Source organism: Stegostoma tigrinum, chromosome 2 (genome assembly GCF_030684315.1).
Source record: "Stegostoma tigrinum isolate sSteTig4 chromosome 2, sSteTig4.hap1, whole genome shotgun sequence".
NCBI lineage: Eukaryota > Metazoa > Chordata > Chondrichthyes > Orectolobiformes > Stegostomatidae > Stegostoma > Stegostoma tigrinum.
Genome location: NC_081355.1, coordinates 115,353,208 through 115,369,798, shown reverse-complemented (window position 1 = coordinate 115,369,798; position 16,591 = coordinate 115,353,208). Strand labels below are relative to the sequence as shown.

Sequence of the window (16,591 nt, the reverse complement as noted above, 5' to 3'; positions counted from 1 at the left end):
GACTTGGCCGAAAGCAGAATGCATTCTGCCAAACACAGTGGAGTCTGAATTACTAAGTTGCTGGAGCTAACAGCAGAAGACTGACAGTCTGAGAAATTATAAGCAGAGTTATGGCACCTCCTTTACTAAAGGAAAGTTATGAAAAAGTAAAATGGAAGGGCAAGAAAATTAGTGAACATAGAGTTAGAATCTCTCATATATTTCAGATTTCTACCCTGACATGGTTACTGTGAATGGTAAAAACTCAGTTTCTAATATTGTTTTCTGCCAATATATAAGATTACACAGTATTATAGAATAGGTCTTTTAAGCAATTGCCCCATCCACTTCAGAACATCATTATACTTTGCTGAATATATTTTTTATCAAGTTTGGCAATATATTAAACTAATGGCAGATAAGAAGAGAGGAACTAATCCGATGGACAGTAAGGTTATTTAAAATAGTCCCAGCTTTAATCATATAGCATTAGATGTGTCTCTTTACCTTCAGACATCCTTCGTCCACAGGTATTACCTCCTCCTGCCCTTTTTGAAGTGGTTTACTTTTGCAGATATATCCATACTGTTTTTCACACACACGATCTGCCCAATAGCCAGTCTGAGAAAGACAAGCATTAATTTTAACATATGATTACCTCTGGATATTGTCATTACCTGCAGATGTTTCAGTACATTTGGTTACAGAAGCACACACAGACACAAGTATACCAATGTGGAGCAGAAGTCAGCCTTTTGGTCCCCCAAGCTTAATCCACCATTTTAAAAGATCATGCTGATTCAATTGGAACAACAAATCTACATTCCTATCTAAAGTTATTCTAGGCTGCATGGCTGGAGGTTCCGCACACACTAATCAACGTATCAATACATAGACTTCTAGTTCCAGAAGCTATTGCTATGCATGGACCTCAGGAGTCCATGCAATGGCAGAAACAATCATTGGAAACATAGTTCCTGCAAATCTCTGATAACATTTCACCCATAGCCTACCACAAATCAGCCCAACACCGCCTTAAAAATATTGAATGGTTCTGCTTCCATTGCTTTTCCAAGACTTTGTGAGTTTTTTTTTCCCTGTATCTCTGTTTCAATAAAAGCTACTGATTTTTAAACAGTCCTTCATTGTCCCATGATGGGAAACATGATCTCTCTATCCTACCCTGTCAAGAATTTTCAATCAAGTCACCCCTTATTCTTCTAGAGTCCAGTAGACTCAAACATAGTGCGTCCACCCCATCGTCATAAACTACCCAGTCCAGGTATTACACTGGCAAACCTCTTGTGAACTGCTTCCAACACATTTACATCCTTCCTTAAATAAGGTAACCAACATTGTACGTGGTATTCAGATATTGTCTCACCAGTGACCTGTATAATTGAAGCATAATCTCCCTAATTACATGTAAACTTACCTTTTGTTATTCAAACACTAGGACTCCAAGATTCCTCCTACACCTCTTATACCTCTGCAATCTGTCACCATTGAGATAAAATACTTTTTTTTTATGAACGTGCTATCCTCTATACCAAGAACTTTTATTTCCAGCAAAAACCTTTGATTTGACATTTTATCAAATTTCTTCTGGAAGTCATAGTGCAGTATATTCACTGCTTTCCCTTTATCCATAGCACATTGCTTCCTCAAAGAATTCCAATAGATTGAATAAACATGATTTCCCTTTCACAAAGCCACACTTACTCTGCCTTATTACCTTGAAGTTACATAAGTGCCCTGCTATAATAATAATAGCCTCTAGCATTTGATGGTGGTCTTCTTGAAGCAGGTGGGGACTTCAGAACATAGTAAGAAGAGGTTAAAGATGCCTGCAAAGCTGGTCTACACAGGGTCTGAGTGCACAACCGGGGTCTCCATCTGGGCCAGTTGCTTTCCGTGGGTTCACTCTGAAGAAAGCCAACATAACGTCTGCGGCAGAGACCATGGGTACAGGTGCATCCGAAGCTGTTGGGATAGGTGACATCGTTTTACTGACCTTCTGTTCAAAGGGGGCATAGAGTGCATTGAGTTTGTTGGGTGGAGAGGTACTGTTACCTGTGATTCGGTTCAATTTTGCTTTGTAGGCCATTATGTTGCATAAGCCTTGCCACAAATATCAGGTGTCTAAGTGGTTGGTCTGGATCTCAAGTTTAGTTCAGTATTGCTACTTGGCATCTCTGATAGCCATACAAGGGTCATACCTGGATTTCCTCCATAGGTCAGATTTGCTCAACTTGTACACCTCAAACCTGGAATTTAGTAGGGAGTGGATCTCCTAGTTTATCCTTGGCTTTTGGTCAGGGAGCATTTGGATTAACTTCATCAAAACGCAGTCTTGGATACACTTCATAACAAAGCCTATGACATGGTAACAAACTCATTTAGGTTGGCTGCTGAGTTCTTGAATATTGACAGGTCCACCAACTCTGTGCAGTCTCATACAACACTTTACATTGCCTCAGATGAACACTGCACTATTTTTTGTACTGGGTCCTCATGCTTCAATTTCTGCCTGCATGCTGGAAGGAGGAGCAGTGTTGTGATGTGATTTTCCAAATGCAGATGGACGCTGGAGCAGTAGGCATCTTTAGTGCTTTTATCGCAGTTGAATGTGGATTCACTTCACCCAGTGGCTGAGGTTACCATGAAGGATTCTCCTTCTCAAACCCTCCCTGCACCTGAGCTGCGGTGACCCTCAGGATAAACCACCACCATTCTCATGGGAAAGCAGTGCCATGTTCCTCTTGGACTAGGGCAACATTGCCTTTACCTAATAGACTCAACATTTTCCCAATAACTGATATTAAGCTAACTGGCCTTAATACATACCTTAATTTTGTCTCCTTTCCTTTCTAAATAAACATGTTATTTTGGCAGTTTTCCAATTATCTGAGACTTTTCCAGAATCTAATGATTCCTGGAAGATTACTACCAGTGCATCCACTATCCTTTGAAATCTTCCTTGAGAACCCTAGGATATATCCCACCAGTTTAAGGGACATTTGAGGACACTAGGACGACACTCAGTCTTTAGACACAATAGTTTCTCCGGCACTTCCTCCCCAGTGATAATTATTGTATTTATTTTTTCTTCTCCTTTTGTCCTATGAATATTTAGTAATTTTTGAATGCTATTAATGTAGTCTAGGGTTAAGACTAGTGTAACATATTTATTTAATTCCTCAGTCATTTCTGGTTCTCTGTTAGTATTATCCTTTTTTCTTAGGAATGAAGGCTAGAGTGCAGTACCTGGTACAAAGATCAAACCCTTAAGGCTTACACATAACGGCCTGCCCGGTCATTGTGCAGTGGTGACATAGCACAAAGTGCAAGACACATGAAGGGACAAGATAAGACAACCAGTTTTGATTGGCATAATGTGTGTGTGTGTGTGTATGCATATGTGTGTGTGTGTGTGTGCTGCCTTGCTATAAATGTTAATGGTGTTTATTTTCTGCATATACTTCACACAGAAACATTGGCCTTGGGATACACTGGCAAGTTTCATTTTAAGAAAAAAGAATGTCAGACATTTTGCTTTCTCTCTGACTAATTACACTGGCCTTTCCCAGTCTGTAAGTCGCAGGTAAGTTTTTTTTTAAGTGGCAATTGCCTACTTCACATGGTACAAATGATTTTGCTGTACACAAGCATCGGCAGAGCCAGTGGTTCAAGATAAAACACATTGCTTATATATTAACTTTCCAGAGCAATGAATGACATATTCCAAACAATAGTTATTTTTCTTTGCTATGAAGTGTTCCTGTTGTATGCATAACAGTGTGAAAACAATGCTCATATTCTGAACCGCATCTTGGCTATAATGGAACATTCATTCAGATAAAACCCTGTCAATGGAATTTGTTTACTTTGCCACAGTTTAGATTTTGTCCTTCAGATCAGCAGGACATTGTGGATCCTGAATCCCTGTTTCAATGACTAAAGATATCTTGGTAAAAAAAACCAAAAGAACCTCAGCTGTTGTAAATCAGGAACAAAAATCAAAGTTGCTGGAAAAGCTCAGCAGGCCTGGCAGCATCTATGAAGACAAATCAGAGTTAACATTTCGGGTCCAGTGACCCTTCCTCAGAAGGGTGAGGAACGTTCTGAGTTCTGAGGAAGGGTCACCCTACCCAAAACTTCAATTCTGATTTCTTTTCACAGATGCTGCTGGACCCGTTGAGCTTTTCCAGCAACTTCTGTCTTTGTTAAAGATATCCTGGACCTTTGCAAAGAGTGGCAATAAAGTCAAAATCAAAAGACTGAGGAGTTAATCCCAATGACATTCAACCTGAACTCACGCACAGTAAATACTAATACCAGCATGCGTTTATGATGAGAATTAACAGGGTGGTGGAATGATACAGCAAAGAAAGCCATGACAGAATGACTCAATTAATCCCACTGCCTAAATTTTTCTCCACGTAATCTGCTTTCACCCCTCTTTCAGTTAGTGCATTCCAGGTCAGAACAACTCATTTCATAAAAGAAAATCCTACTTTCTTTTGTTTTGCCACTTATTTATTTTAATGCATTAGTAACTTCTGTAACATGATTTTAAAATTATTTGAATTTTTTTTCCATTTTGCACACTGGATTATATATTTGTCAAACTCTTGATCCTGAACACCCAACTGTTAATTATTAGTTTTAAATATTATAATACTTTTGTTTGCTCTTTGGGCCCACCTGCTTCCTATCCCAATTTACTAAGTTAGACATTTAAAAATTAAATTTGTTTCTGAATTCAAGCTGCCTCCTTTTTCCTACAGCTCCACCTCCTGTTGTAAATAAGCATCGACACATTATCAGAGAAATAATGTTCGCTTTTATGTGTGGGTTCAGATTGTGTTGAAATATATTTAAATTATTTTCCTCCTTTGATAATTCCCACACCAGGTATCTGTAGCTCTCTAGCTTAACTCTCCAAAGTTTCATTCCAATCTGTGTTGTAAATCACTCTTCCCATGAACTAATGACCCTGAAGTTTGTCTTTGCAAAACTTTCTGCGTGATCTCCACCTATCGTCTCTGTTAACCTAGATCTATTTGACTCCAAATGCCTGGTTCCTCATCAGACATTTTGATACAAATTTTCACACCCCTCTGAATCACATATCATTCGAGTTCGGATTTGCACTGTTGTTACCAGATTAATAATACAGACAGCATGACGTCTTACGTCTGTGGTCGGCAAGGTTTTGGAAAGAATTCTGAGGGATAGGATTTATGACTATTTGGAAAAGCATAGCGTGATTAAAGGGAGTCAGCATGGCTTTGTGAGGGGCCGGTCATGCCTCACAAATCTTATTGAGTTCTTTGAGGAGGTCACGAGACAGGTTGACGAGGGTCGAGCAGTGGGTGTGGTGTATATGGACTTCAGCAAGGCATTTAATAAGGTTCCCCATGGCAGGCTCATTCATAAAGTCAGGAGGTATGGGATACAGGGTGATTTGGCTCTCTGGATTCAGAATTGATTGGCTGACAGGAGGCAGAGAGTGGTTGTAGATGGTAAGTATTCTGCCTGGAGGTCAGTGCTGAGTGGTGTCCCACAGCGCTCTGCTCTTGGGCCTCTGCTCTGTGCAGCTTTTATAAATGACTTGGATGAGGAGGTTGAGGGGTGGGTTAGTATGTTTGCTGATGACACAAAGTTTGGAGGTGCCGTTGATAGTATTGAGGGCTATTGAATGCTTCAGCGAGACATTGACAGAATGCAGAGCTGGGCTGAGAAATGGTAGATGGAGTTCAACCTGGATAAATGTGAAGTGATGCATTTTGGAAGGTCGAACTTAAATGCTGAATATAGGATTAAAGGCAGGATTCTCAGCCGTGTGGAGGAACGGCGGGATCTTGGTGTTCAAGTGCATAGCTCCCTCAAAGTTGCCACCCAGGTGGATAAGGTTGTTGAGAAAGCATATGGTGTTTTAGCTTTCATTGACAGGAGGATTCAGTTTAAGAGCCACGAGGTTATGCTGCAGCTCTACAAAACCCTGGTGAGACCACACTTGGAATAATGTGTCCAGTTCTGGTCGCCCTATTATAGGAAAGAGGTGGAAGCTTTGGAGAGGGTGCAAAGGAAGATTACCAGGATGCTGCCTGGACTGGAGGGCTTGTCATACGAGGAAAGGTTGACTGAGCTAGGACTTTTCTCTCTGGAGAGACGGAGGAAGAGAGGTGACCTGATCGAGGTGTACAGGGTAATGAGAGGCATGGATAGAGTCAATAGCCAGAGACTTTTCCCCAGGGCAGGATTGACTGCCACGAGGGGTCATAGTTTTAAGGTGTTAGGAGGAAGGTATAGAGGAGACGTCAGAGGGACGTTCTTCACCCAGAGAATTGTGAGCGCATGGAATAGTTTACCAGTGGTAGTCGTGGAAGCGGAGTCATCAGTGACATTTAAGCGACTGCTGGACATGCACATGGACAGCAGTGAATTGAGGGGAATGTAGGTTAGGTTCTTTTATTTTTGGATTAGGAATATTCCACGGCACAACATTGTGGGCTGAAGGGCCTGTACTGTGCTGTACTTTTCTATGTTCTATGCTCTAAATCTCACATAGCAAGTTCAAGAATTTGAATGCTGCTAAAATATCTTCAAGTTAACACATGAGCTGGGGTTTTCAGTTGCTAATGGGCAGCAAAATACATTTTGAAGTCAGTGCTCCCACTTCATCTGTGCCTCCAGGACACACACATTTTCAAAGTGAGAGTGAGGCAAGTGGAATCAGGAATCTATCTACCTCTGATTGATAATCTCTCAAGCTTTCAAGGTGCGTCATGGTGGCTCAGTGGTTAAGCGCTACTGCCTCACAGCACTAGTTACCTGGGTTCAATTCTACCCTTAAGCAACTGTCCTGGTGCTCCTGAGATGCTGCTTGGCCTGCTGTGTTCATCCAGCTCCACACTTTGTTATCTTGGATTCTCCAGCATCTGCAGTTCCCATTATCACTGTCCATGTGGAGTTTCCACATTCTCCCCATGTCTGCCTAGGTTTCTATCAAGTGTTCCGGTCTCCTCCCACAGTCCAAAAATGTGTAGGTTAGGTGGACTGGCTATGGGAAGTTTCCCGTAGTGTCCAGAAGTGCATAAGTAGGTGGATTAGCCATGGGAAATTCAGGATTACAGGGAAAAGGGTACGGTAATGGGTCTGGGTGGGATGCTGCTTAGCAGAGCTGTGACAATTGGGTTGATTGGATTGTTTCCACACGGTAGGGATTCTAAGAATTTGTTAGCAGGCCAGTGAAGATAAAGGCAGTTAAGAGTTAATCAGAGAAGGGGAAAAAGCGAAATCCAAATACTTTACTGAGTAACATTAATGCACAGCCCAATGGTATCAATGTGGACTTCACAAGCTTCAAAATCTCCCCTTCCCCACCACATTCCCAAAACCAGCCCAGCTCGTCCCCACCTCCCTAACCTGTTCTTTCTCTCACCTATCCCCTCCTCCCACCTCAAGCCGCACCTCCATTTCCCACCTACTAACCTCATTCCGTTTCCTTGACCTGTCTGTCCTCCCCGGACTGACCTATCACCTCCCGACCTATACTCTCCTCTGCACCTATCTTACCCTCTATCCATCTTCTGTCCGCCACCCCCTCTCTCCCTATTTATTTCAGAACACTCTCCCCATCCCCCTCTCTAATGAAGGGTCTAGGCCCAAAACGTCAGCTTTTGTGCTCCTGAGATGCTGCTTGGCCTGCTGTGTTCATCCAGCTTCACACTTTGTTATTATTAATGCACAGCTGTCAGATTTGGTGGGGGGGAGCAATTAGAGGCTTTTTGACCAAAACATTTTGTGAAGTGTGTGTGTGTGTGTGTGTGTGTGTGTGTGTGTGTGTGTGTGTGTGTGTGTGTGTGTGTGTGTGTGTGTGTGTGTGTGTGTGTGAGTTGGTGGGGTGAGGTGGGGGTGTGCGGTGTCTAAACCAGATCAGGCAGTATGTCTTTCCATTGATCATATTCCCACTTCCATGTTGGAGTGAGGCTTTGGGAAGTGTTGTCTGGTCTCTTTTGTAAAGTAGTGACAGGCGCCATTAATTGGGTGCTGAGCTTGCTTTACATTGTTGTGGACCCCGAAATTATCTGAGGCTTAGGTTACTGACTGTGTGTTGAAAATTAAACTCATGGCATAAATAAAAGGGAAAGTGACACCAAGCTAATGAACAGTCATTAAAAATCCAATGGGTTCTCTAACATTCTTTAGGGAAGGAAGCATGCCATCTGAACACAACATGGTCGCTGTGACTCCAGTCCCATTCAACTGCTGTCCTAAATGGCATGGCAATTTATTTAGTTGCAAAATGATGACTGAAAAGTCAGAATTTGGAAATCTAAGGATGGGCAATAAGTGACAAATATGCTAGTAATGCTCACATCCAAAAAGATAAGAACATAGGATATGGGAATGAGAGTAGCCTTTGAGTCTGCTCCACCATTCAATAAGATCCTGTTTGATCTGGTTGTGGTCTCATTGTCAATTTTCTGTCAGACCCATAACCACTGACACCCTTATCTATCAAAATCAATTCAGCCTGGAAGAAATTTACAAACTCAGCCGCCACTGTTTCCTGAGGAAGAGGATTCCACACTCAATGATCCTCTGAGCAAAAATAATTCTGTTTATCTTTGTTTTAAAGGGAGAGCTCAGTCTTGAACTCTTGAATGAGAGGATATATCCTTCCAATTTGTACCCCATTGAGATTCCTCCAGATCTTATATGGCATTGTGTAAAATCCACAAATTTCTGACAATATATCATCACGGAGCCTCCATCAGAATGAGTCTGATCATGTCAGAGCAGTAAAGGCTAAACATTAATACAAATGCCACCCAAGACTTTTCAAAATAAAACAAGCATTGTACACTTTTCAGCTGGTAGTGCCTCACAGTCTGGAATTCTGGTCAGCTATTTAATAGAAATGACATCTAGCATTAAATTAATAACATTGATGTTCTGTCCTAAACCATTTGCTTTTGCAGGCCGCATTGCAACAGTCTATACCTGCATATAACAGATGTCTTCAACTAAAAAAATGTGAAGTTACATTGTGTTATACAGAAAGTGTATAAACGTCCTCCAGAACATCTAAGAGGAGAACTTCAAATGGAATTTCAAATTCACAAGAAATGATTGTCAAATGGAGGAAAACTACAATTAAGGAGCCCATCGGGGCAGCACGGTGGCTCAGTGGTTAGCACTGCAGCCTCACAGCGCCAGGGACCCGGGTTCGATTCTAGCCTCGGGTAACTGTCTGTGTGGAGTTTGCACATTCTCCCCGTGTCTGCGTGGGTTTCCTCCGGGTGCTCCAGTTTCCTTCCACAGTCCAAAGATGTGCAGGGTAGCTGGATTGACCATGCTAAATTGCCTGTAGTGTTCAGGGATGTGTGGGTTATAGCGGGATGGGTCTGGGTGGGATGCTCAAAGGGCGGCGTGGACTTGTTGGGCTGAAGGGCCTGTTTCTACAATGTAGGGAATCCAATCTCATCTCTTACAAATTTGAATGCATCTTCAACAGGATAACCTGAGTGTGATTTTCCATGCTCATTTCTTTTTTCTTGTCCAGCTCTTCTACCTTGTCTTTCAGTCTGTACTTCAGGGCAGCTGGTGCTTTACTTGACAGATATTGAACTGGTCTTACACTCGAGATTTAATTTTGAGATGATATTTTCGAGGAAGACTCCCTAACTGCATTAGCCCAGCTCTCAGAATCCTGTGATGATGACCTGATTAAAGACTGAATTGTGTTAGCCATAAGAGATCCCACAGTGACAGCAGGTCTACTGAGAGCAGAGAAACTTATTCTCACAAATGTGATCAACATTGAGGTTATAATTAACACAGCACTAAAACAGACCAGACCTTGCATTAAAATCAAGCAAAAATCTTCAGATGCTGGAAATCCGAAACAAAAGCAGATAAGTTCAGCACGCTTGACTACATTCTGTGGAGAGAAAGCAGAGTTAACTTTTCAAATTGGGTGAACCTTCCTCAGAAATGCTGTCAAACCTGCTGAGTTTCTGCAGTAATTTCTGTTTTTGTTTCAGACCTTGCGTTATGCTGATGGATATTCTAGACCAAAAGGGCAGAAAGATCACCACCAAAGGATAGGATGCAAACCCACCTCATCAATATATTACACGGGGCATTTACTAAGTTGAAACGGCAGATGCATGCAGAATAAAACATCTTACACTCTGTTCAACCATTGACACTAGTTGCCTACAGAGCAAGGTGGCATTTGTGTTGTGGTAATCAGTAATCCATCCCTTTGAAACTACTGGAAATCTCTGGCACTGCTGAGACTTGGAGGAATTCAAGTAGATGTGCTGGAGCTGCAGCACGGACCTGGTTGAACCCACAATGAAATTCAGGGCCTTTTATCCTAGGATTGGTCATTAATTTTAATGAGATCATTCAACTGACCTGAAAAGAAATCCATTTGAACTAGAAACTATCACTGCTAATTTTGCACACAGCCAGAGTCCCAGTTAAAATGAATTGTGCCCTGCATTCCACTTTAAGAGAGTGTTAAAGTGGTCTTTTTTGGAAGTTGTACTGTCAAACTACCATGATAGGCAAATTACCCCTTCCCTTGTCCCAGCCTGGTTTCTGGACTATGTGTCTTACCCTTTTATTGCCTTTTAAAAATAAAGTATCCTTCACTTATCGTACATCAAGGCATGCAAAAATGTTCTCATTGTAATTTGCTGAATGAGTAGATTTTATCATAACCTTTGTCCTCATGACGACACAGTTCTCTCGCTTGTTATCAAAGTGGCTCGGTTCATTATGCAACCAGGCCGTAAAGGTCACTGCAGATCCATCTGTCCATTCAAACAGCATTTGCGTCTTGAGGTCATTCATCCCGAGCCATAGCTCATCATTGGCTACTGCAATAAATACATAAACAGCTTTTAAAAATCTTTAGAATAGGAAAATTTAGGGGACTGGCATCCTCTGGTAAAAAAAAGCAGGGAAATAGATTAGTCAGGTTTTCTTCTTGCCTTGTCTATCTTGGTGTTACATTTATCTGCATGAATCTGTCTGTAAAAGAATGCAGGCCTATCTTGGGATTTTAATAAGGCTGGATAAGATATTTCCACCTTTCCATTCAATGCGCTAACTTAGGTATGTCTTAAAAACTAATTGTAGAGTGATCTCCTCCTGGCCCCTAACAGAGCAAAGGATCAGTAGCAAACACAGTTATGGGCTTATGATGTTGTAACGTCACTTTGTTAGTGGAGCCCACATCACACGCCAAACATTAACTGTATTTCCCCCTTACAGAGATTGCCAGAGCCACTGAGTTTTTGCAACAGCCCAACCTCCCCATCTGTGATTTCAAGCATTAAAAGCGGTCTTTCTGGCTGCAGCTCTCTACCAGCCGCTTCAGTGGGCCGGAGTATAACTGCAGATTTGTGTCTGGATTTCCAACATTGGATTGAGGCAAGCAGCTCAGCAAGGGGGTTGTAAAGTGAGCTCCCCGGGTCATGTCACAGATGCAGAGAAATACATGTGCTCTGTAAGAAATTGAGAATGCTCAAAAATTCCCAAAATGCATAAAGACCCTGAAAGTAATTCAGTGGAACATACTGCTTCACCAAATATTTCTGTTGAAAGAAGCTTTTTATCACTCACTTTCAAGAGTCATAAGCTTAAAACAGTTGGTGATGTCCTAAAGACATGCTGGTGTCTTTGAGAATCAATGCATGTATTGGCTTATACTTCCTCCACTATAGAACTTTCTATAACTGCAATAAAGTGTGTTGTTTAAATCCTGCATCACAGGTTGGCCAATGAAACAAACGAGTAGTGATCCTGATAACTAGCTGTGAATTGCAGCTCTGACTGCTCCAAAACAGCTGGCATAACACTGAGGTGAAAGAAATGTATTCAAAATGGCAAGCTGTAAAAGGCACTTATATTTTACAAAGGTCTGACTGACATTTATGTTGAGCTAAGCGCTGTAAAATGTGTAGGTTCTCAACCTATCTATGAAATGTTTCAGCCGCTTGGTCATTATCATTATCTGTTAAGAGTATGTTAAGTACTATTGCATGTTTAATGAGCTATGAATGTTGACCTTGACATGTAAGAACCTATTGACCTGAAGTGTAGATAAATGAGTGAATCATGAACAGGTACAGTTACTTTACAGATGATATTTAGCTTTAAGAAGTGGTTTTGCTGTGGTAATCATTGCCTGTCATTTTGAATTAGAGGCTTGCCTCATCGGTTTTCCATGCTGCGTTAATGGCTCAGAAATTGTTCTTTATCATTTTCACGCTTTTCCTGAGCCATGACTTTGCTCATCATGCAGTAAAATATTTTCATAGCATTAAGTGTGAAGCATGCATCAGCTACTATTGTTGTTTGAGTTTGTATGAGTTGCATTTTAAGATGTCTGCACCTACTTGTTTAGCCAATTCTGAACAGTTAAGACATTAGAGATAGAGCTTTAACAGCTTAATCATACATTCAACGATCATTCTGGCTATTTGTGCTCATTTTCTGCTTGGGGGAAAGGTTCGTGTATCATCCACAGAGGTGTGCTATAGAATCCAAGGCGCTGTCCTTCCATTCTTCGTTCCCCTTCAAGACCAGGGGACTTAAACCCAAAATTGTCCTCAATGTTCTGGGTTGTAGGCATTTACCTCATGGTTTTGCAAACCAGTGAAACATTGAAAGACTGAAAGCCTCACAGGAGACAGTAGTGCACATTGGTACACATGGGTACAAAAACAATGTTGAAGTATAGACAGCCTCTTGAACTCTGGGTAAACCAGTATATTGCAAAGTTGTTTTGCTTTCTGTGTTGCCATGGATCATCAACAGTAAATATAATGTTAAACTTGTTGAATGGTATGTTTTGTAACTTCTTTAATGTACATGTAATCAGAAAGCTGGCTGCTGTTTTCAAAGTCCAATGCTGCTAAGAGGGAATCACGTGCAGAAAGATTGAACATTATTAATAGATGACATTCACAGATCTTCATGGTAAAGCAGTGCCCTAGCTCCCCTCATCACAGTCTCATGTCTTTTAGCTTTGCCAGGCAGCTTTGTCTGATAGCTCTGCCATATTAGATCCTAGCAAACATTGTTTATGTCTGTGGTAGGTTGGCCAAGGATTCAGTTGCCCCTCACAACAGCAGCGATCAGGTCACCTCGGTCACATGGTATAAAATATCTGCAAAGGATGGGCTGAATCCTGCAGCAGTCTCCCAGAGGTGAACTTGGATTGAAAGACAGGAATAAAGATAGAATCATAGAATCCCTACAGTGTGGAAGCAGGCCATTTGGCCCATCATGTCCACACTGACCCTCTGAAAAGCATTCTGCCCAGATCCACCGCATGTAACCTTGCATGTCTCGTGGCTAATCCAGCTACACATCCTGGAAAACTATGGGCAATTTAACATGACCTATCCACCTAATCTGCACACCTTTGGACTGTGGGAGGAAACTGGAGCTCACAGAGGAAACCCACACAGGCATGGGGAAAACATGCAAACTCCACACAGACAGATACACAAGACTGGAACTGAATCTAGCTCCCTGCCACTGTGAGGCAGCAGTGCTAACCACTGAGCCACAATGCCACCCACAATAGTACACTGTACTGTGATAGCTGCTCTGTCGAAGAATATTTTTAGGAGCAACTAATCACTGCACAGAATCTGACTGTGGTGTGACAACTAAAATATGCTTTCATTTCCTTCAGTGGGGATCGCTTTATTACATGCCTTAAAGGGCACGTTTTGGCAAGGATTGCTTTTATGCTGGAATTTTCTACATAGTATTGTCATGGCCATGGGTTGTGTCAACTATCCTGAGCGATATAGACAACTGTTTTAAAATCTCTGACTTAATGTAGAGAATTGACTCACATTGGGCACTGATTTACCTCAGTGATGATGCATGTATATGGTCAATAGTTCAACTCATGGTCAAAGATGATCCAGACCTGGAGAGATATTTGCTCCCTTCTTACCACCTCCACAATTAATTCCTGGTCCATTTGGGACCTTCTCAACTCATCAGCAATTAGCGGCCACTTGAGGGCCACAATTCATGCTCTGACACATCTACCTGGCCTGTCAGCAGGCAAGAAAAATGATTCATTTACTGTTTAGGAACCCAAAGCACCGCTGCTTGCCAGGTTTGGGATAGACATCCAGTTGCTCGAATTTGGAGCCACTTGGGCACAATGAAGGGGCAGGGGTGGCCCTTGAAATTAAAACCCCTGCCTTTTCCTTTGACCATCCTGATTCTCTTCTTCCTATGAATCTTACCCTGTAAAACCTGCATGAAATAAAGCTTCTAAACTTCTTTTAGTATCCCTGATGTTGAGGCTGCTACTGACAATTTCTCAGACCCAGAGGCTACAGCCTCAGATTGGCAGCTTCTCTACAAAGTCATATTTCAAAGTTGAAGCCTACAATTCACTGAGAAAAACACTAGTCAAATGTTAGCCAGACGCAGCTCTTTCTCGGAAGCTTTCTCGTTGAGAATGGTGAATCAGTCACTACTGAACATATCTGCCCCCGACGTTTGTCTACCACATCTATTCAAGTCAGTTAAACTGAGGATCAATATGGCCAGGATGAGAGTCAGTAATCTTTTTAGAGGGCACTGTGGCATCAAAGTTATAGATGATAATGAAGTTAAGCAAATCAGCAGATGCATAAATGTCATGGTGAATAAAGGAGAAAAGGTGAAACAGTTGTGGTTCAGGTATCATCATGTAAAATCAAAGGAAATAGGAGCAACAAGAGTCCATGTCATTCCTATTTATTATGATTATGGCTGAATGTTTATATCAACTAGCGGCCAGTAAGGATTTTTTGAAGGGATCAATGACCAAGGGGTTAAAATTGATTCGGAGATAGTAGGAACTGCCAATGCTGGAGAATCTGAGATAACAGGATGTAGAGCTGGATGATTACAGCAGGCCAAGCAGCATCATAGGAGCAGGAAAGCTGACGTTTCGGGTCTGGGCCCTTTCTGGGGAAGGGTCCAGACCTGAAACATCAGCTTTCCTGCTCCTCTGATGCTGCTTGGCCTGCTGTATTCATCCAGCTCTACACCTTGTTATCTCAATGACCAAGGGGTATAGTTTTAAGCAGGGTGGTGGGAATCTGGCAGTCACTGCCTGGAATGATAGTAAAGGCAGAAGCCTTCCTAACATTTAGCAAGTGTCTAGATGTACACTTGCGATGCCAAGGAATACAAGGCTATAGGCCAAATCCTGGAAAATACGATTAGAATAGGTAGGTGCTTCTTTTGACCAGCATAGACTCAATGAGCTGAAGGGACTCTTTCAGTGCTGTAGAACTCAACCTTCTCAATTTATGCCCATCAAATATAAAGGGGGTAGTTGCTTATTATAATTCCCCTCAAATATTCAATTTCTGTAGAAAATCAAAGTTACAGTATTTAGTACTCACAGTATCCAAGCTGTGTAATGATAAAGCTATGTTCTTCAATATTATGAATGCTGACTAAGTCTCCTTCCTCCTTTCGACAGGCTGACAAAGACTGTTGCCACGTCTTGCGATCTCTGCGCAGGCTATAGCAATAACCTGCATATGACTGCCATCCTTTTGGGCATGAAATGGGTGCATCACTCACTGAAAGACAACGTCAAATTTAGTTTAAGTCCAACTCATGTCATCGCACAACAAGGACTTTGAAATCAAAGGCACCTTCATTGAATCTATATTTCTGTCAGCCACTCACGCTACTGATTTTATTGTGTACATTTTTACTTTGTGTTGATGTGTAAGCAGGTGATTATATTCTTGAGGGTGCAGTTACGATCCATAAACATGCATAGATTATCAGAAATGCTGTCTGTAAGTGTGGAAACAATTGAAGAAACCTCTAGGGTTGTGTTGCATTTATTCTACATTAATGATAGAACAACAAATATAAGAAAATAAAGAGTTTTCCAATGATCCAGTGAGTTTAAACCGTAAATATCTGTTTTAATCCAGAGTCTATACTAAATGAAGTGTTCCTGGGTTTAATGGTTTTCAGGGAACTCTATTCACCTCAATATTTCAATATAATTGAGGGAAACATTTGGGTTGTGTATCTATTTCTGCAATGAACTTATGAGGAAACAGGACACATTTAGGCTTTGAATATGACATCGATTGATCACAGTTGTTTGCTGAATTGATATGAAAAACCTCACAAAATTTGAAGTTTTGGGTGAGTGCTTTTTGTTACCAAATAGGGAATGGAAAAAAAGGAGGAAAAAGAAAGTAAGAACATTAATGTACAGAGAAATCCATGGTTCCTTTTCAACACAAATACTCTCTAAGCCTAACAGCATTGTGAATAGAAGTTGAAGAATGGATATTTCCTCATTAAAAAGCTGAGGAGGCATATAATTCACTTACACCATTTGGACCCAGTGGGCTATCACTCCATATGGATCTGATCGAAAATAGTCTTTATATTCATTCCCCTACAACCAGGGTATTATTCAATTACAAAAAGTAACACTTAGATTTATCTAACAACAAAGTAACTTCTTAAATATTTCAAAGGCCTCACGCAAATCCAGTTGCTGTTACAAATGCAAAGATGG

At 41.4% G+C, this 16,591-nt stretch overlaps 1 protein-coding gene across 1 annotated transcript in view; it reads right to left on the bottom strand.

Moving 5' to 3' along the window:
* mrc1a (mannose receptor, C type 1a) overlaps positions 1 to 16,591 on the bottom strand; it is a 137,214-nt gene that overhangs the window by 74,614 nt on the left and 46,009 nt on the right. Inside the window, exons 7-9 of the mRNA XM_059638721.1 lie at positions 15,441 to 15,623; positions 10,726 to 10,883; positions 487 to 600 (exon numbers count right to left, since the gene is read on the bottom strand). Of these exons, the coding sequence (XP_059494704.1) occupies positions 487 to 600; positions 10,726 to 10,883; positions 15,441 to 15,623 (455 nt within the window). The remainder of the gene's footprint in view (positions 1 to 486; positions 601 to 10,725; positions 10,884 to 15,440; positions 15,624 to 16,591) is intronic.